At 48.8% G+C, this 21,145-nt stretch overlaps 1 protein-coding gene across 1 annotated transcript in view; it reads right to left on the bottom strand.

The window, feature by feature from the left end:
• The window catches only part of LOC108551518 (uncharacterized), a 65,916-nt gene that overhangs the window by 33,853 nt on the left and 10,918 nt on the right, over positions 1 to 21,145 (bottom strand). Inside the window, exon 2 of the mRNA XM_017905722.1 lies at positions 14,440 to 19,445. Within this exon, the coding sequence (XP_017761211.1) occupies positions 14,440 to 19,411 (4,972 nt within the window). The 5' untranslated portion in view covers positions 19,412 to 19,445. The remainder of the gene's footprint in view (positions 1 to 14,439; positions 19,446 to 21,145) is intronic.

Consider the following 21,145-nt stretch of genomic DNA (forward strand, 5'->3'; position numbering starts at 1 on the left):
AAATGGTATTGTCAATTGACCTGAAATTTTCACCCATTTTCGGACGAGTACATCAATTTCGGATATCAAAAATTCGACTCATCTTACAGTGCATGGCAATTTTAATCATACTAGCATACATTAATATTCGTTTCACCTAGTCTGGGTCCTTGATTCGTATCAAAGGATTTTTATAGACGGTGTTCGAATAAAAATCATAAAAGATTCTTTACTTAATTTAATACTTTAAACAGTGTTTTATCAACGTTAATATATTCCGCGAATTTTTCTATTTCCTTAAATCCTGTGAGAGTTTAAGGGTTAAGGGTTGTATTTTCTTATTTGATGACAAAAGTCCGATATCACTGATTTTCACTGTCTTTGTATACCAAATGATTTTCCTACCCGTTAAATATATTAATCTTAAATAAAAATCATTATCATTAATAAAAAAAATAATAGTAGTAATAATAAAAAGAGGGATACTTTGGAAATTTTTGTAAACAAATCATAGGCCCTTTCGACACGAGATTTATGATCTCTTATACAGTATGTCTCGTTTGAATCGATCCAATAAAATATATTCCGATTCCGACCTATGAATAATGAAAACATTTGTGACTATTGTTAATCTCAAATAATCTATAACAATCTGACTTTTCTCCTATGCGTCATATCCTGATAAGTTCAATATAAAAGCACGAGATAAGATTGAAAGCATCACCCTTGCAGGTTTATAATTCAAAGAGCGAGAGAGAAGACAGTTCCGGCAGAAAATTTATCAATCCCATTGCAAGTGTTATTTATAAGTTATTTTTATTATACACGCATATGACAATAAAATCATAATTATTTGTACACGATAAATATCAGATATTTATTAACATTATAAATCGTATTATCGAAATTGCAAATTCTAATTTATTTCTTCTCCCCTGTTTTTCCCTATATATCCGAAATTCATTGTTCCCGTAGCACATTCTCGTTGCAATAAATTTTTATCCCGTGCAAATAAATAAATTAATACTCGCCGATATACGGAAACGGTCGATTCGAGTGCGAAGCGATTAAACGATATTTCGACACGATCGAACAGCGTCCTAAAGCACGAAATCGCCACCTATCGTATCGGGGGGTCGTTGAAAAACTTGGATACACAGCCGTTGCGATAATAACTACGGTCTTACGAGGCAAAGTACATCGCAAAGTACATCGCAAAGTGCATCGTCGGCAAACGGCTGTTTCATCGTCAAAGCGAATCGAAAAAGGTTGGTCCGAGTAAATAGCGCAAACCGAAATGATTTACTTTCAAACAAAGTTACCAGCAGGTCGCAAGTTCACAGGGCGGCCGACCTATTTCGCTCGAATAACTAAAGCTTTATGGTACTCCAGGGTGGGTAGCAGCAGCGTTTCCGTGAAATATCAAAGATGCCGGGAAACGGGCCTCAGTGGCGAGAGTATTCCTCCGTTGCGTCTCTCGCCAACACCAACGACCAAACAACCGATGTCAACCCCTATCACGACCGTCATCGATGATCTATCGCTGCTTTCAACGACGCAACGCGATCACAAACTAGCCGTATCGGCTATACGAGTATCCACTGACCGTGCACGGTGATCTACGCTCAAAAAAGTGGACAGAATTCAATTTCTTAACCTTCGTTTTGCAATGAAATTTTTCCCCCGGACGAAACGACCCTTTCAAACTTCCGCATCCGAAATGTTCCACCTGCCAGTCGACTCTACGAGCGTTAAAATTAATCGGTTCAATTATTCGTCCTGAAATATGGAAATATAAATTTATCCTGTGTTTCGAACCACGAGGACACCAGTATTTTAGTTATTTAACCCTTCCACGCGTAAATGTTTTAATGCAGTCTTAAGAGGTTTTGCGAGTTAACTCACTAGCGCCACCGCGGTCCGTATCTCCGATGAATGTAACGTAAATATTCCACGTATCGTTGAATTATTTTCCAATTTTGCCGATGTAATCCTACTAATAATTCCTTCAACTACGTGTCTTCGTGGAAAATAATGTTTTTGTTTTTGTCAAGTGAAGCTGCATATATATTCCGAGGGTACTCGGGAAACATATAGGATAAGATAAATTCGAGGTACGGCGAATTAGATATGAAACGGGAACGAAACGAAATACTCGTCTCGTGTTCTTGAATGGGGCGTTGACGATCCACGGTTGTTCAAACGAATTCAATTTAATTGCTATCAACTTTTTGTCCCCGTACATAAACGGAGGTCAGTTTGGAAAATCAACGAAAGAGACGGACGAGCTAATTTCGCGATGCAATTTATTCGAGCGCGTGTACAAATTATGCATCTCTATCCGGCGCGCGTTTCGCATAGCGGCGCTTCAACCACACCCCAAAGAGGTGACTGGGAAAAGGACAGAGGAGAAATAGAGAATGAAAAATGGCGGCCGCGCGGGGAAAAAATTCGGAGAACGAGATAACCATCGAAAGAACGATCATAGAGGGCAAGGTACGCGGCTTTAAATCAGCCGTGTCCTTTATCACCGAAAGCGGAAGAAGAAAGCTGCACGAGAGGCGAGCCTCTCCTCTCCTCTCCTCTCCCCGAGATGCCGGGCGTGGGAACGAAAGTTGCAGACGAGTCGAGACATTCGAGTCTTCTAAGCACGTAGCCAGACGCCCGGATACAGGCAGGAAACGAGGCAAAGAAGGAAACGTACGAGCAAAGGAAAACGAATCTAAGCGTTTTCGCGGCATCGATCCCCTTTTCCCTCTCCATCTGCTGCCGTCGGTTTATTCCTCTGGGCCTCGGCCTTTCGTTTACGTTTCTGATCCCTCGAGGAGCGAGGACAAAACGTTACACTCTCCATCTTCCATTTTGCATCCGATATTTCCACGATTATACCCGTATTATGGCAAACGGCAAGACGGTGAACTTGTCCTTAACGAAGCCTCCTCCTCGTTCCAGTGATCGATTCCATCCCTCGATCCCGTCCAATGTCATTTCCTATTTTATTTCTTCCTTCTCTTCTCAATAAACTATAAAATCCGATTGTACAGTGGCAAAAGTTTTTCGCAAATATTCCGTAAATTAGGACCGACAGAGAATGATCAGTAGAGGAGGATATCGTTCGAAGTGTCAGCCTGTACAAACTGTTTCAAAATCGTCGAAATCGGAGATAGAGCAATCTATCGACAGACGGAGCGATAAAAGGAAGAGGAAAAACTCGGAATGACGTTGAACACGATGGAGAAATCGGATGGACGGAATAGCCGGGAGGCTTGACGCGCCCATGGGGTGGGTCCGTGCGTGTAGCAGAGATCGAACGCAATTTATACGGGAAAATCAAAATTCGCTCGGTCGGCCGCAATTGGGTCACCGCGATACACCCGACAGGTCGAGTTAATTTTAAGATATCTCGTTATTCCGCTCGGAAACAACGTGGAAAGCTTTGTATTTCATTTTAACGAGGCGCGGCTCTTTAGTTACGGCGGGGGAAAGGGGAGACGGAAGAAGGGAAGGAAAAAAGCGTGCACAATCTTTCGCTTTAACGCGTTCCCGCCGGTGGCTGTCGTCGAAACGACTAATCGATAGCGCTTCAAGAGGAACCTCGAACGTGGTTGATTCGTCGGAAACGACAAAGGATTCGTCATTGGTAATTGGGTCACAGCGTGAACCAGGAGCAGCAGCTCGATCCGAGACGATTGCCGATCGTAAAATGCAACCTGTCTCGACGGTTCCCGCAAGATCGGGACCGAAACTGGGTCATCCAGGTGTACCTTCGTCGTCCGAGACACCCAACCAGAGACGCCCAGTTGATTCGTCCGATGATTAACCCTTTGCACTATTTTCACGAGCCTGACACGTGATGAAAATTTTAGGTCAAACTTGATTATCACGAGTCAGGTTCGTTGTTTAACTTCATGCCAAACGTGGATATCACGAGTCTGACTCGTGATCGACATTTCGGGTCGAACATGAATATCACGAGCGTGACACGTTATCGGTATTTCAGGCCAAACATGAATATCACGAATCTGACTCGTAGTCTTAATCTCGGGCCAAGAGGCGCCCTTTAGTCATCATTTGATAAAATTTCGAAGCTCGATATTAATTAATATGTCAAATTTAAAATAACGTACCATTGTGCGAGATATCGAAATTAAATAATTCTACGTGTTAATTATTACACGATTTCTTATTTACTGCTCAAAAAATATCATCAGCCTTATAGCAGAAAATTTTTCAGCTTGTACCCTTCTTTAACCAAAAAATCATGGAGCGCAAGGGGTTATTACGACTTATACAGAATTTGTTCTAATCGTATGTAATAATTAAAATATTTTTTAAAAGTTTCTGATTCAAATTCGTTTGAATTTCACAAGAGCTCCATCGCGTGAAGTAAATACGGGCGCGGCTATCTCGCACTCAGTCGTAAGATATCGTGATTCAAATTCCGACACTCGGGCTTCTCTGTTTGGCTCCTTCGCCGATCATTCGGGCGCACGGGTTTGGCTTTTTCCAAGTTTCAGCGTAGTGCAAGGGGTTAAGGATTGCCGCCTAACCTGTTCTTCTCAACTATACGGAATAATTCCCAGGAATTCGACGAGGGATCATCTCCGTGACCTGGCAGGTCGTGAGCTCGTCGTTTGACGACCGACAGAGGCAGGGTTGAGAAAGGGTGGTCTCGAAGAGAGAGAGAATAGGGGTTGCGTTTCGATCTCCTGCCGCGTCACGGTCCAAGTTCGCGCACGATAACTGGGTCAGCAGGATGCAGTCCGACGTGTAGTACAAATGGCCGTTTACCTAGTAAACGCAAAGTGCATCCCTCCGTTACGGTCGTTGTCGTAAAGTAACTGCCGCTTGGTGGGTGGTGGTGCGCCAGCCTGGCACGTAAAATAAAGTAAGCGAACGAGCAGGAAACGAGGATCTGTCCGGAAAACGAATTTTCTCTGCGTCCTCGATGGCGGTGCTGCAGGAGATTAAAGAACCATGGTAACCGGGGTCAGCCTGTTACGCGGGGATCATTTCGTTTGCGGTCGGTTCACCGCGAAGCACACCAACCCTCTGCCAGTATTATTCTCACCGACGTCACGCTACTTCGTCCCGCTACTTTATACACGCGACGAGTGCATCGGGTCAGGACAACCGGAGACGACACCCTAACACTGCGGCGAATTGCACTCTGTCTCGGGACGTGCGTGCAATTCGGGGTCGTAAACAGACGCGCAAAGGGGATGTTCGTGGCGTATCGACGAACCGCGTGTCTGAAGACAACATCGAAGCGGCGACTCTCGTCTGACCCTGCTTAGCCTCGTGTTTCACGGATCATAGAAACACGGTCTCGAGTTTGCTACGTTATCGAACATGGAGAATAAAGGAACAGCGGGAAGCACAACAGGAAACGCCTCTGTGGCTGAAGGCAGGGAGACGAAGAGAGAGAGAGAGAGAGAGAGAGAGAGAGAGAGAGTGAGAGAGGTGTCAGTTTTGCGCAATAATGGCTCGGACTGTTCGAAACTGGGTACGAGAAGGTTCAAGCTGCCGACCAGTTAGACTAGGATTGCATGGATAGCGTCGATCGCCATTATTGGGTCAAAACTCGATAGAGGAATATCAATCTGTCGCTTCCTTACCGTCCAACGACACGCAATGCCTCCAGACGAATATACGCATCTCCGTGGGTGCGCGGTTTCAACTGGTTCGCGTGAGATAGAGATCTCGCGGCTGGCGAGGGTGGTTCGAGCGCACGGATCGAGCCGATGGATCGAGCTGATGGATCGAGCTGATGGATCGCGCGCGGTCCACGTTACACTTCCTTGGACGCAGCTGGCAGCCCTCAAGGGTCGTGCACTCCGTGATCCTCACGGCATCGATAACTCGCCGTTGCGTCGGGATTACGTACTCCTCGAGTACCCGCCAAGCATCCTCTCAGCGCTAGCATCGTCCGTTGTCTCCGCCTCGAGTTGCTTCCTCTTTCTTCGAGCACACTCGAGTCACGTTTCCGCGACGACTCTGCGAGCCGGTCACCAGGCTGAACCGACACCGACGCACAGACAGGATCCTCGCTCTGTCTGGCGATCGGGATCCTGACAGGGAGATCGATCGGATCCGTCCGCGATAGCGATCTTACGCGAGAGAAGGATGCTACGTAACTGTTCTTGTCAGGAGCAGCAATGCCAGAGGGTGGGACAGATCCGCTGCTGCTGCTGCTACTGCTGCTGCCAGCGGAGGTGCCACTGATAGTACTAGTGGTGGTATCGTAACCACTGCCGATAGCGGAAGCACGCGCGGGGTGTGTACACACCCGGGATACGACCGAGAGGAGGACACGAGAACACTGCGAGGAACAGAAGAGCGGAGGAGAGAAAGAAGCTGGTCGAGAGAGGAGAAGAGAGAGGAGAGGAAAGGAGAACGGGTTGCGGGGTTGAGGTGCAAAGAAGGAGGAACGGGGGTATGCAACCTGCGCGCAAGCGTCGAGGAACAGCCACAGGGTGTAGCCGCTTTGGCTGTCAACCTGCTCCCTGAGATGCACGTCCGATCTCCGCGTCAGGTGAGAGGCTGGGATATCCTTTAGTCGGTGTGGTAGCTTTCGTTGTCCGATGCATCGCCGCTTTCCATTCGTCGTTGCACCCCTAACACCAACAGCACGCGTCTGTACCTTAGCATCCTTGATCGGATGGACGCACACTTTGCGTTGACACGGTCCACCGTAAGTTTCAACCTGCTCGTTCTAAACGACAAATTTTTCTCTCTGTATCTGTGTATCCGAAACGTGTTCTTCAACCTGCTACTTTCACGTGTCACAACACCTTTGATGCACCAGGACCAATCGCTTCGACACCTCTGGCGCGTTGACAGAGTTCCTCCTCCTCACTTTGCACCTGCTGATCCCAAATAAACAACTTTCGTCCTTGTACCTATGTGTCTTTCGCGCGCTGTCAAATCTATCGTCTTTTCCCATGTGTCATAATACGATTCCTGTTCAGGACGGGTCCCTGAAACGCCTTTGGCTCGGTGACAGGGTCCATTGTAACGCTGTTCCTCCTGATCCCGAGTGAAGAACTATCGCCTTTGTATCCGTGTGTTGCTCGCGTGTGTGGAACCCTATTGTCATGTGTCACTTCACGATTGATGTACAGGACGAGTCCCTTGACTGTTTCTAACTCGGTGATAGCACAGGGCGCGTCTATATGATCCGTTGTACGTTCGCATGAATTGAACAACTAAGAAGAAACTTTTGCTCGTGCATTAACCTGTCACGGATTATCGTAACGCGATTAGCGAATATCAGGACCTGTCCTAACCTATCTGACCGAGGAATGCACACTACGCGTCAACACCGGCCGTTCCGAGTGTGCATCTCCAAACTGAAGGATTTGATATCGACCTATCACGATGTTCCGCGTATCGATACGCTCTAATCTGACAAACAAACCCTGTTCTTTTGACCCCTGTCTGATGGATGTACACTGTGTGTTAACACGATCTATCATAAATTTGTATTCCCTGACACTGTCTCTTACGTGTCCTTCACGTGTCGTCGAATGCACACAACACCACTTTTCAACCCCCTCTAACAGGACCCAGATTAAAGAATTTTCGCTCCTGTTTCGATCATTTTCCGCACGCATCGAATGAACATTCTATCTCTATAACGCGTTAATATATCCTAGGACCGTTTGTTATACTTTATATACACGTGGATATACGTTTGTAGAAACGGAGAGGTTCTCTGCCCATTCCACCTGTCGATCGGAAGGCTTCGAGAGACCAAGGGAGCGGAGTGCTCAGCTCAGGATGAAAAATCCAATTTTTCCTCGACAACTTGTCGTTCAACCAATGTACCTCCGAATCGTACTCAAATTTCGCGCCAGTTCGGTGAACTTGGCCAACAGACTCATCCGTTTCCCTTCGTTTAACCCCGCTGGATTTCTACAGTGGTCTACAAAGAGAGGGAAATTCCGGCGTGGGATTACGAAGCAAATATCTGTCAAAAGACAGATTTTCCCCCTCGGTCATCGGGTCCCGGTGGCGGAATTTGCCGAGACTTAGTTACGAGAGGAAGCAATGGACGAGAGGACTCGATTCGTTTGAATCGCGACGGACGTGGACGACGTGCGTCGCCGTCGACCACATCCTCTCGGGACAACGCGACGGAAATGGAAACAGTTGCAAAGTCCCGCGACCATGTCCGCAGTTGTGAATGAGAAACGGAGGCGAATCGAGCCTTACAAACGATCCGCGAAGACAACCAGGATCACGTCCACGTTACCAGGCTCATCCATCCGTTATCTCGGAGAGAAAGCGAGGGAACGGCGACCTTGTCGCACCTGGCTCTCGAATCGGTTATCGAAAATCGATGCGATTCTTTGTCACAGCTTAGACCGTTTGGACGAGTAAGAAAATGAGAGAGTCTGACGAGATGCAAGAGACACAAAGAAACGTGCGAGTGCCTTACCTTCTCTGCCGAATTTTCGCTTCTTCTTCCCGAGATTGGGTCCGGCCGAGGAGCTCTTGCAGGAGCTCTTGTCCTTGCTCTTCCAACGCATCAACATGTTTCGCAAACGCTTCAGCGTCTCGAAGGTAGACCGTACTGCGTCATTCAAGGGTGTCGCGCGTGCACGCGCGCGCGCGTTCACAACACGCGGCAGGAACTCAGTCGCGCCACTGATCGGTTCGCGCGATTGGCCACCGGTTCGCGCGCTTCCACGCGATGGCGGCGTTTTCTCGCCTGGCGCATCATAGGCCGCGACGCGTATCGTCTTCGTTCGGCCTGGAGTCTCGCGACGACCGAGGTCGGAGGATCGGTATCGGGATCACGGAACTCGTTCAATCGTCGTTTGCTCGTGGAGTAAAGTTCGCGCGGTGAGACGAGACAGGGGAATCTGCGAGGGTGGAGTGGAGTTCGTGTCGAATCTGGTCGTGCGGAAGCTACGAAAATGGATGAAAATGGTATCGATGGGAACGATCGCAGCGATCGTTGTGGTGTTCCGGCGACCGTGACGTCGCCATCTTTCGGACGCCGCGAGTTTCAACGCTTGCACAGAGGGTGGGTGTACTCGAGCGTGCTACGGACCGAACCGGATCACTGGGTCAAAGGAACGCCGGCCCTACGAACCGCGTTTCTCTCGCCCCGTTCGAGATGCTCGATGAATGAAGGTAGCCGCGACTGGCCGGAAGGGAATCGGCTAAACTGCGTCGGAAACGGGGGCTGCATGCGGGGACAAATGCGTGTGGGGCATGACGGGAGGATGTGGAAGCCCTGCGCGAACACTCTGGGACACTTGGACTCTACGCGGAAAGGCTACCGGGGGAGTTTACACCCCGATTCTCTTCTCGCGAATTTCATCCTCGATGTTACGAAGGTTGGACTGATCGCGAGGTGAGACAACGGGGAATAATCGGGCTGTCGGATGGATGTCGAGTAACTGTCAGAATTTATCGAGCGAGGTTAGAAGCAGGGGTAGTCCGAGATTAGAAAATCGCTCGGAGGAAAAAGAGGAAGAGTAGGAGAGAGAAGAAGATGATGAGCAGGAAAAAGAGGAGGAGTATTACCGGGTGTATCTTGTTCATGATTCCGTCGGTGCACGGAATCGATAGCTCTGCCTCGTGTTTCGAGCGATACGGTGCAGCACTCGGGGAGCCTGGATCTATCGACCCTTCCTTGCCACGGACGAAGGAACGAAAGGGAGACACTATCGTAACACGAGGTTCTTTCTTCGCCAGTGGCCGACCGGTGCGACCATGTTTTCCAGAACACGTCCCAGAAGGTTTACTTCACCCACGAATCTCGCAGCATCCCCTCGATACGCGCACCGGAATCGACCAACCTCTCGCTTCCAAGTTGATTACACGGTGAAGGTCGTGACCGAGGAAGAACCAACAGCTACGTATACACGTACGTATATACATACGCGCATATGCATATATATCCACACGCGATCGCGTTCTAGCTATGCGTACTTCCAATACGACCCGGCGGCCCCCAGGGTAACAGGTCTATCTAATTTCTTCGACCAAGATGTCACACTGTACGGGATCTTCCTATGAGACTCGTTCGAAGCCGACACCGATACATGATCGATTCATCGAGGCAACGACCGAGCAACGACGACTACTCTCGTCAGCCAAACGAATCTTCCAGGAAGGAGGACGGAGACGCGACGATGGGACAAACGATCGGAAGTGTCACGGCAACCGGCTCGACACAAGCTTTCCACACAAGGTGCCTCAACGCCGGTAGCACCAACAGCAGCGGCACCACCATCGAAAACCCGCCGAACGGAACGTCGTCGCCGGGATCTGCCCGAGTCCCGGCACTACACCCTACCCTTACACCCCCACCCCACCGCTAGCCGCCCCTCTAGCGCCTACGTCGGCCCCGCTCCACCCTATCGCGCTTTCCCTGCTCGCCAGACCTCTCGCTTTGTCTCTCCTTCCTTCTTCTCCCGTTCGCCCGCGCCCCCCACCCTCCGCCGCTCCATCTTCCCGCTGCGTGACGTCACGGGAATGGAGTCGGGGATCGATCCCGAACGCCCACCGCCGCGTACTCCCCTCCACCGCCGCCCCGATCTACTCACCGGACGGAAAACATTCGGCCGATACACCACCTCTGCCGACCTCCCGCCGTGCCTCGCGACCTCCCGCGAATACACGCGGTGATGCGTTCCATGACGCATCGCGGGACTCACGATCGGGCTTGTAGGACGACGACCAACCGACTAACCTTCTTTCTCTCCGCTCGCGCCAGCCCGACTTCGACTCCGTTAACCTCCCCGATCCAGATAGGGCTACTGACCGATGCATGTTTAGCTTATGTTTTCCTCCATATATTTTCGGGGTTCGGTTCGCATTGGTCCATGCGTATCTCGTATAGCGCGCGCAAGAGAGGTAACCTAAAAATGCGTATGGCGATGCGCGCTTAAATTCGAAAATGTCGGAGATGGCGATACGCTTTGGGCGACCTGGGTACCTATCTTTTCTAGGGATTCATTCATGTATGATGAGATAAAAGAGGGGAGATATAACGTGCAATTTTATGGCGGTAAGTATGATGAGATGATAAGGTAGTCCGATTTGCGTCGTGTTTGGGCTCGTTTTAATCGGGGAAGTCCCAGCAATGCGTCGATGATATTTTCGAAAAGTTGGGACGAAAATTACGGAAAGCAAAATCTTCTTTGCACTGTGTATACATCACAGAGTGGTGGAGGATGGACCGGGTTGGTGTATTATAATTTAACCAAACATATAGAAATATTTCGATTTAAGAAACAGATAGGCAAGACACGTATTGTTAATAATATATGAGCCCACCAGTGCCGTACAATGATAGTTCGGAACCCGTTCTTCTATCACTGCTTTTCGGTTTTTAAAACGACGAAAATGGTTTAAAATATTCTAAATATTAAATGCATTATAGCTATCGTAAATTGACAACGAGTGGCGGTCGAAGAGCCGAAACGAGGTTCCAAGTGAACCGAGAATTGTTTTAAATTTTCGCATCGATCAAAGTGAATGATTTAAACGGGGATCTATATGTATGTAGATAGATGAGATAATAGAAATTACGAGATTCGCACGTATTCTCGGCTGGTCGAGTTTCATTCAGCAAAGGCATCGACACGGTGCTAACTTCCGAATATCGGCCATTCGAATTTGCATCCTGGCTGGATAATTTGCATACATATTGAACGGCGTATCGACTAATCGAAAATTCGACAAACAGTCCCGTCCTCCTTCACTTTTCTCCCCGCGAGTCCGATCCCCAGAGAGATCGGTTAGATTGGGCGCAGTTCAGGGGCCCCTGTTCACCCTTATCGGTGCGGAAAGGCGACCTGGGCACACCTTGAGATCGCGAACGGGCGAATTCACGACGGCAGGTCCGGTTATGAATAAATTCTACCCCGTGAAAACACTTCTCGAAGCTCGTTCTGCAATTTCACCGGGATATTTCCCTGGAATTTCGAAACGTTCGCGGACGAGAATAGGGATTTAAGTATAAATAGGATGTTTACCTCCATTCGCTGAAGTTTGCTCTAACAGAATTTGGTTCCAGTTCTACTGATCGTGAGTCTACTGAAAGTTACAAGTTCGAGGTCTGTCAAGGATAATTTTAGGAATAATTCTAACAAACACTCTAACGTAGTCAAATTTATTATGGAAAATAGTTTTCGTCAAGATTTTCATCCCCATTTTCAAGGACTGTTCAAGGTATCCTAAACACGTATCAAATATTTTTTTGAAAACTATATCGTCGTAAAGTTCCTGCGTAAGTTTGATTTGCCCCTTTTAGTGCTTTCATTCTAATTTTGGTGATGGAGAAGTAGCTGGTATCTTTGAGATACTTGACCAAAGACAATCTCGAAGGGTTGTGTATTTTTGGTGAGAAGTTAGATAGCTTAATCGCATTTCGGGCTAACCTCCTAAGCGCAAGGTACTCACGAGCCTTAGGAAACTTCTGAACTTAGGCCTGTGAGGATTGTTGCACAATGAGTTCCTTGTTCTAGGAAAACCACAGTTGTTTAGAAAGCTTATCGTGAGAGTTTACGATGAAGTCGACGGCCACTGAGATTGGCATGACTGAGAAATGAGAGGTAACGTCTAGAGTCCTCTTAATGTTGAAGATTATGGAAGTGGTCCAAGGTCGAGATATTAAAAATTTCGCCTCTGAGTAAATTGAAAAATTATTTGCGACGAAACTGTAACATTATTTCTATTTTATATTACTTCAATGTAACTGGACCAGACGCAAATTAAACGGCAACGAAATATAGTAAAACGTAACAAACGAGAAGTCTCAAGGTTAGCTCAGTACAATTGGATATTTAGAAAACCTTTGCAATAAATATTCGATGTATAATAATAACTAAGAATCAAAAATTAACCGAAGAATCAAAATCTTTAGTTTACCTTGATCCTAATGCACTGTTGCATCGAACAAACTAGCGCCACCACAGTTCATATATATGACAAATGAACTGTAAGTTGAATATACATCGTTGAATTATTTTCTAATTATTTTTTCCAATTCTGATATAATTTTTAGACTTCCTTTTGCTATGTCTATCTATATATCAAGCCTTTAATATAGACACGGGTTCTAAATAAATGACAATTCTTAAAAGCTTGTTCCTCTACGACTTCGTCATAAACCCAACACATGTTCCTAACGACAACTAAACTTCATTTTTCTCCAAGCTCCTTCCACTTCCTGAAAATTTAACATTCAGAAAATACCCCAAAAATGTAACCCAACACTCAGATAACCTAGGAACATTAAAGGTAGATACACAAGTTCACGTCCATTAAGTGTCTTCTCCCAAAGGCAGCATTGTCCCCTCACGACTTCATCGTAGACCCAACATGTACCCCTAACTTTCATAATACCGAATAGTGTAGTACAATAACCCATATACGAATGAAAATTACATCATAATTTTCTGTGTTAATTGCAAACGACAAATTTATTATGACGCAGAATACTGATCCTTTTGTCCAATTCGCTTATAGTTCAGTAACGATTGGGACAAATGTACCCAAAATGGGTACACGATTATTAAATTTCGATTTTAATGTTACGAAGGTTCATATTTTATATCAAATCTACTGCAATTATACTGCAGTGCCATCTCAGTAGTACTAATACTTAAGACGAGTAAAACACAGTCACTGTCTTCAGATTTTGAGTCGGAAGTGTCATTGAAATGAGCAGTTAGCGACGAATCCAGACTACATTATAGCGCCATCTTAGTCGCAATAGTTAAGATCAACAAAATGCGAGGGCAGTAGTCAAATTTCGAATCAAAATCGAATCACTAACCCAAGAATTACCGACTGTCAACTCCAATTTTTGAAATTATCGTAGTGTCCACTTTAACATCCACAATCGGAACCTAATCCGACGTTTAAACGGGAAAGTGATCTCCTCAAAATGAATCGGAGAAAAGAAAACAAGAAAAGATAGACATCTCACGAGCGAACTCTATTTCGAGGTCTCGTTCCGAAAATTTTTAGTGCTAGCAACTCTAAAGCGGATGACACTGAGGTATCTCGCGAATACGAATAGGTACCTCGGATATCTCACGATAAATTAGAAACAAAGCTTGGAAAGTTCTCGCAGTCAGCCGTATTTCTGAATCGTATTTGGATGGGACACGCGTGTAGGAGTACACAGACCAGTAACACCGCGAAGACCGAAGAGGCTTAAAGCGTAAGAGCGAGATTTGTCTGCCTGAAACGCGAACGTGCCTCTACCAGATACTGCTCCCGGTCTGCCTTAAGAGGCTCATTGAAATGCACGGTCATACGCGACGTGCAGCGCGGTTTGCACCTTGTCCGGATAAAATCACGACCAGGCCGAAACGCGATTGCTCTAGCGGGAAAGCGAGGGACCGCAAAGGAATTGACCCACGGTGAGAAATGGCGGACAGAGACGAAGAACGAGAAGAAGTGGATTGTTCAAAGACTCAGACTCACCCTTTTGCCGGAGCATCCGTTGAGGACTGATGGCGCGTCGAGGATCGGTTCCCATGTTCCACCGGTTGTCACTGTACGCGAGGTTTCTTCCGGGTCCGGGTGCCGGTGCTGGTCTCGTGGTGGTCACAAGGGTGGCATCCTTGGGCAGAGGCGGCAGAGGTCTGTCTGCGTCGTACTCCGTGGTGTCCGGGCAATGGGTAGCCACATCGCGACGTTCCTGATGAGAGAACACCGAGTCGGTGTCAGACACGCTGTCCTCGCTGCGGTGCCTTCGAGTCGGTGGTTCCGGGGCTGTACCGTGTTTCGTGGGCCAGCTCCCGCTGGGTAGGTCTTGGCCCACTATGCCTGACTGGTTCGAGAAACTCACTCTTTTCGCGCCCACGGCGCTACCGTACTCCACCGATTCCCCGCCTATGAGACTGCCTCTCTTGAATATCGGGGGTGGAGGAGCGTTCTTCCCGTCGACGTCGTTCGCCTCTTCCTCATAGATGGAAGAGACCTCTAGCTTGCGTGGCACTGGTTGAGCCTCGCCTCGGTGAAAATGCGGGGACGCGCTCTTGGACCTGGGCACCTCTGGTCTGGCAGGATCTAGAGGCTTGGACGGTAGCATATCGCGGCGTTCGCGTATCGCCTGTTGCGGCCTGACTATCAGCACGGGTTGATTCTGACCTTTCTGACTCTGCATCAGCGGCGGCTTTCCAGTGGGATTTGATTTGGAACAGCGAAGATTGCCACTCCAAGAGGACGGGGTACCGTGAGTAGCGGATATCGAAAGCCCAGGCGCCATGGGACTTCGAGCGGATCCCTGCCTAGGCGTAGACGTCCTCGCCGAATTCCTCGATCCACCCTTGCAATACGACGATGACTCGTCTATCAGATTCTGCTCGTAAATACGTCTCTGTTGCTCCTCGTCCAGCTTCTTGAGCTGCTGCCAGTACACCGCTTCCCTGACCTCCGGTAAATCAATTTTTCGTCCCATCTGTCTCGAGTTCGCGTTCACCGGCGACGCCAGGGACTTTCGATGCGCTTCTAGCGCCTTTTGCTGCCAATAGAACGCTTCCAGATGTTGTCGAGTCTCCTGTTTCGACGGTGACAGAGGCGCCCCGGTGGTGGTCAACGTGCCACCACGTTGCCCGTACGGTTCGCAGATCCTCTGGACGTAAACAGGCTCCTCTAGAGACCTAGGCCCTGTCAATCTCGGCTCCTGCTGTTGCTGCGGAACGCGTTGGTCCAGACCGGGATTCCGAGGTGGCTGGATTTCCATGGTATGCGTGGAGATAGAATGCGGAGAATGAATGGTCAGACTCTGCTCTGGACGACGAGTCTCCGTGGTGGTTACGTCAATAGAACGATTACACTTTTGCATCTGTGGACTGGTGGATTCGCCTAATTTTTGTGGACTGGTCGACGGAGAAGACGCATGAGCTTGCACCCAGGCTACCCTATCGTCGCCATCTTTCCTGTGCGCGATGTCCATCTGCAAACCTTTCCTATCCGGTGAGCCGATCCTCGCAGGAGACCCGATCTCCACGCTTCGTTGACGGTGCCCATAGATGGGCTCAGGTCGCGCAATTTCCGGGCTGAAGTTCGCCATCTGGCCCTGTCCCGGACTGCCCTTCGTCGTAGAGCCGTCCCGACTCCCGCTCGAGTCCTGGCCACGCGACTCCAACGTGTTGACAGTGATTAGCTTGCGAGGGGTGCTCGTCATGTGCACAGGGGACTCTATGGCACAGCGCCTGGTTTCGATCGACGGACGAGGTATCCGCGTTTCGTACGCGACCTCCCTCTTAGGAGAGGCAATCAGGATCTGATCACTTGGCCCGGACTTTCTAGAGGCTGGCAAGCCCTGTCTCGAGTTGAACGGAGAGATCGGCTTGCCTTGGTTGCCAGTGGGAGACGAGGGACCACAGCCTTGTTCTCCCCGGTTGCTCGCTTCCCCGACTTGCCTCTCGGCATCCTCGCGTTTCTCCACGTTCTCTCTCGGCGAGATTGGTCGTTCTCCTCTCGAACGACTCCTGTGCGGGGACGCGGTTCTTTTGTCCAAGGAATCCTCAATGGAGCGATCGAGCTGCTTCGAATTCGAAGGAACGCAGCCATCCTCGCAGGGCGACGACGGAGTCTCGTCGTAAATGCGTTCGTCCATACATCTAGTCGACGATCTGGAGGGTGACTTCTCGTTCTCGTAGATTCCTTCTCTCCGAGACTCATCCTCGTCGAACTCGCGCCCGTTAGGGGAGCCACTGTTCCGCGGGGAGTGCAGATAGTACTCGCCGCTCTTCGAGCTGGACGGCGAGAACTCGCTCTTCTGGCTGGAATTAGGCGTGCAACTGGAATCACCGTAATCCCCGGACTTCTGACTGGAGCCTGACGACAGGTACTTGGGCGATCTTCCGACCAGAGGTGCTCGGTGATTCTGATTCACTATAGGCTGCCGGGTAATCTTCACCTGCGCGGACACCGATTTCAGAATCCAGCCCGAGGGATTGTCGTTCTCGTACAACCCTGGCTCGTTCAGATACTCCGGCGACTTATCGGGTGCGTACGTGCCTTTCGCGGATCTGGTCATCTGCTCCCGCCTTTCCTCCTGTTCCTCGAGGTAGTTCTCGTAGTTGGACAGCTCCGTTCGAGAATGAGGAATTGCCGGCAACGGTCGGTCTATCGGATGAATGGCTCTAGGCCGAACTAGGTACCTCTCGCTAGGTGGTGCTGAGATTCTACCCGAAGGTCCATGGTTCCTTTGAAAGAAGTAGGACCTAGTCGCGTGGTTCGGTTCCTGTAAACTGTGTTTGCGCTCGAGTTGCCCGTATCGTTGGCCGTATCTCTGTCCGAACTCCTCGCGCTTCTGCCTTTGCTCGAACTTCCTGATATCGGGAGATATCCCCAGATGAGTGTTTCGATCGTTCCATCTCTCGTCAGGCGCGATGGAACTTAAGCTAGAATCGGTGGTGTACGATCGCGGAGGTCCAGCTCGGTCACGCAACAGACCTTGATCCTCGTCCCTAGCCAGGTGATCCGGAGTACTGGTGATAGGTCCCTGATCGGGGAATAGCTCCCGTTTAATCTCGTCCAACCTCTCCTCGATTATCGAGCCGTTCAAGCTGTTGTCAAGTTTCACGTTCCTTTTTATGTCCTCGTTCAGGTTCATCGTATCCGGGGACCTGGTGTAGTTCCCGTTCTGCTGGTAGCGCGCGAAGTGTCTGTCATCGGGCCTCTTCCTGTCCTTCGACTCCTTCTTCTTGTAATCCTTCCTGGAATCCTTCGGCGAGAAGAAGCCAGGCAAGAGACGTCGGAGTCCCAGCTTCTTTTTCTGCTTTTCTTCCTTCTTCGTCCGAGATGATCCCGCTTCCATGGTGAACTCTCTGATGAGATTCGCGTATCCGTCTATCCCCGATCGGTCTCTACCGATGAACGTAAAATCGACCGTGTCTATCGGGCCCGTCGGATTGACCTGACGTCTCGAGATCCTGGACTCGACTCCGCGATAAACGCGATTACTGAGATCGTTGGGTGCCTCGTTTCCACGATTCCGTAACTGATCGGTCACTACTGGGAGCATCGACTCGTTCCACAGAGGGGGCAGCACGAGCGCTACCTGCGTTCCGCGATCGATCTCGACGTTGTCGCGCTGGTCTTCCTTCCAGGATCTCTCAGTCTCATTTTCCCGCGCATCGAAGTCCTCCTCGAGCGACTTGATCCTATCCTCGAGACAAGAATCGGAGTCGACCGTGCTCAGCGTGCTGGTCGCGAGGACCTCCTCGGATGTTCGATCTCTCGAGAGGTCGATCGACGTCTGATCGTAGCCGAACTCGGGCTTCCGCTTTTCGAAAAGCAACGTGTCTGACCCGTAATCCTCGCAGACGCTCTCTCTGGAGGAAACGCTGCCGTACTCCTCCACGTACGAGGACTTGGACGACTCGGAGGAGTGACGATCCAGCTGATTCTTCAGGAATTCCCCTGACCACCTCTTCTCCACCTCTAATACCTTCTGACTGTAGCTAGGTCTCGCGCCCTTCTTCGACAGACCCTCCTCCGGCTCCTCGTCGATGCGTTCACCGTTGGCAACGGGATCCAGGTCGTTCCCCAGCAATCGGTACTCCTCGATCTTCAATCTCTTGTCGAGATTGTGCTTCTGCAGGAACTCCTCGTCGAAAGCTATCTTACCCACGAGTTTCTCGTTCGCGTTCGAGTCTACGACCACGGGCAACTTCAGGGCACGGTTCTTCCTCGACTCTAGTAACTTCTTCTTGTATTTCTGCGCCGTGTTCGCGTCGATCTGGGTGTTCAGGTTCTGCTGAAGTACCTCGATGTTCGTGTGGCTCTTCTCCAGCCGATTCTTCGCGTTGATCTCTTCGATCTCGTTAGCACAGTCTTCTTCCTGCTCAGGCTGGTCTTCCTCTCTGTCATTCTCCTCTGCTTCCACGATCTCCGCGTCGCTCGACTCTTTTCCGCGTCGTCTCTCAGCCGACGCTTCGTCCACCTCGACCTCTTTGATCACCGGTGTGTCCGGTACCTTCGAGGGAACGTTCCTGGCGTTCAATCCTCCTGCGACCACAATGCTACCGATAGAGGGACTCTTGGTCAACTTGATCGGCTTGATCCTCTTCTCCGGGCTTCGCGAGTTTACAACCTGCCCAACTTGAGGCTCCCCGTGACCGGAACCAAACGCTCTGGCTGCGAGTATGTCCTCCGGGAGGGAAGCTCGGAATCTAGCGTCCGTAGACTCGCGTTCGTCTTTGATTCTTGCGAGTATCGGCACCACGGACTCGCTCTTTATCGCGAGCTTGCGCGAGCTCTCATTCTTCTTCAGCAGCACCTCTCGCGAGCCAGTGGCCGACTCCAAGACGATCTTCTCGACGGTCACCTTATCCACCGAGAGGACGCGTAGGTTCTCGGGCTGGTCCACCTTCTTGGCCTGCTGCTTCGCGTCAGTTTCAGAGGGATTCTCATCGACCACCTCCTCCGCCGCCTCCATCCTTCGTTTCCCACCAGGCGCAGATCAACGCCGCCTAAAATTCAAATCGTTCAGGTGTGCTTCGGAACTGTACGTGTGGATCACCGAGACATGTCCTCGGGGCGCCAGTGAACGCTGGAAGGGAGCGTGCAAGTAGTTTCCAAGTTACGGAATAGAGAATCGTGTCTTTGGAGGAGAAAATTTCTCGACGGGGGAGAGGGTGATCTTTTCCTGGTCCCGGGGGAACGGTGAAGTTTCCGCGTTCGCGCTAACGAGTTGCAATGCAAACGTTCCCGGGATCGAAGCGAAAGGATCGGGTCCGTGGCGAGTTTGGCGAGACGCTATGCAGGCGCCAGGATAATATCGGTCGCGGTTGCCACACGGTATCGCGTTACCTTGATTACGAGAAACCGATCTCAGCTGTGCATTTATCTCACCTACCATGTTACGTGACTCGTGCCTCGTTACCACCGCGAAAGAATACCTGGTACATCGTACCAGCTGGCTCTCTAATTTCTCCACTCGCTAACTTCGCAAACATCGCCTTTACGGGGCCTAATTTCGCCAACACAAATTTCGGCTTAACGGGTATCTATTTCTCTAATTAACGCTTCGCGTGGGGAATTGCCAAGCTAAATTTCTACAGGCCTGATTTCGCCAATCTGGTCCTGTTTCAGATCCCAGCTTCGCGAAGATTTATTTCGCGAATCCAGATATTTTGGGGTTCAATTCTTTTGATTTGAGCTACGTGGTGCCGCTTGATTTAGCTAATTCGTGTCTCGTCGGAATCTGTTTCGCTGATCTGGGCTATACTGGGTACAAATTCGCTAACCCATACTTTGCTGGGGCTGATTTCACTTACCCGAACTTTATCAAGGTCTACTATGGAAAGCTCAACTTCGAGGAGACATATTGTGGGAACCCAAACTTCGCAGATCTACGATGGAGACACAAAGTTCTTACAGAACAACTAGGAGATAATAAGCTGAATGGGGGATATTCTGGTAATCTGGCCTATGAAAATCGACTCCTTTGGAATTTTTTCCAAGCAAACTGTGATACGATTTCGTATGCAGTTTTCGTACTGGGATTTATTTATACTCGAAGAGTATATACAATTTAATTTAAATTGTATATGTTATATTGTATATATAATTTATATTTAATTATACACATAATTTAAATTCAATATAATTTTTTTTTTTAACGAAATTAACAAAAATTGTGGAAATTATATAGAATGGTTCACCACATATTGTCATCTAGATACACGCCATTATAATTACGTATAGAGAAGAATGTTTTAGATGAGGTTGAATGATTTTGAGAGAAGCATATTCTGATAGTACTAGTTTTTTTTAGAAGGACGTGTAAAGGACATATAAAGGTCATTAATACTTTTGAAAATTATTTTACTTCGGTAATTGAAAATTTGATATATTAATTAACATCCATCTTTAGAATCTGATTAAATGGCGACTGAGAGGCGCCTCTCGAATGCAAGGGGTTAAAGTTTTTGGTATAAATATTCGAGAATTTGATCGATTTATTACATATTTCGGAGAGAATAACCAGCTGATAACAGACCAATCCTTTGTTTATGGGCAACCATAGACGCAAAGAGCGCGATAAAACGAAAAATCTACTAACATATGTGTTTACGTAGTAGCTAGTCGTCAATATCGGATCAACGCATGCCAAAGTAATAGGTTTTCTATGCCAATTTTACCAATTTCATCCAATGGATCTGCACGC

Source organism: Eufriesea mexicana, unplaced genomic scaffold (assembly GCF_001483705.2).
Source record: "Eufriesea mexicana isolate 0111107269 unplaced genomic scaffold, ASM148370v2 scaffold4395, whole genome shotgun sequence".
Classification (NCBI taxonomy): Eukaryota; Metazoa; Arthropoda; class Insecta; order Hymenoptera; family Apidae; genus Eufriesea; species Eufriesea mexicana.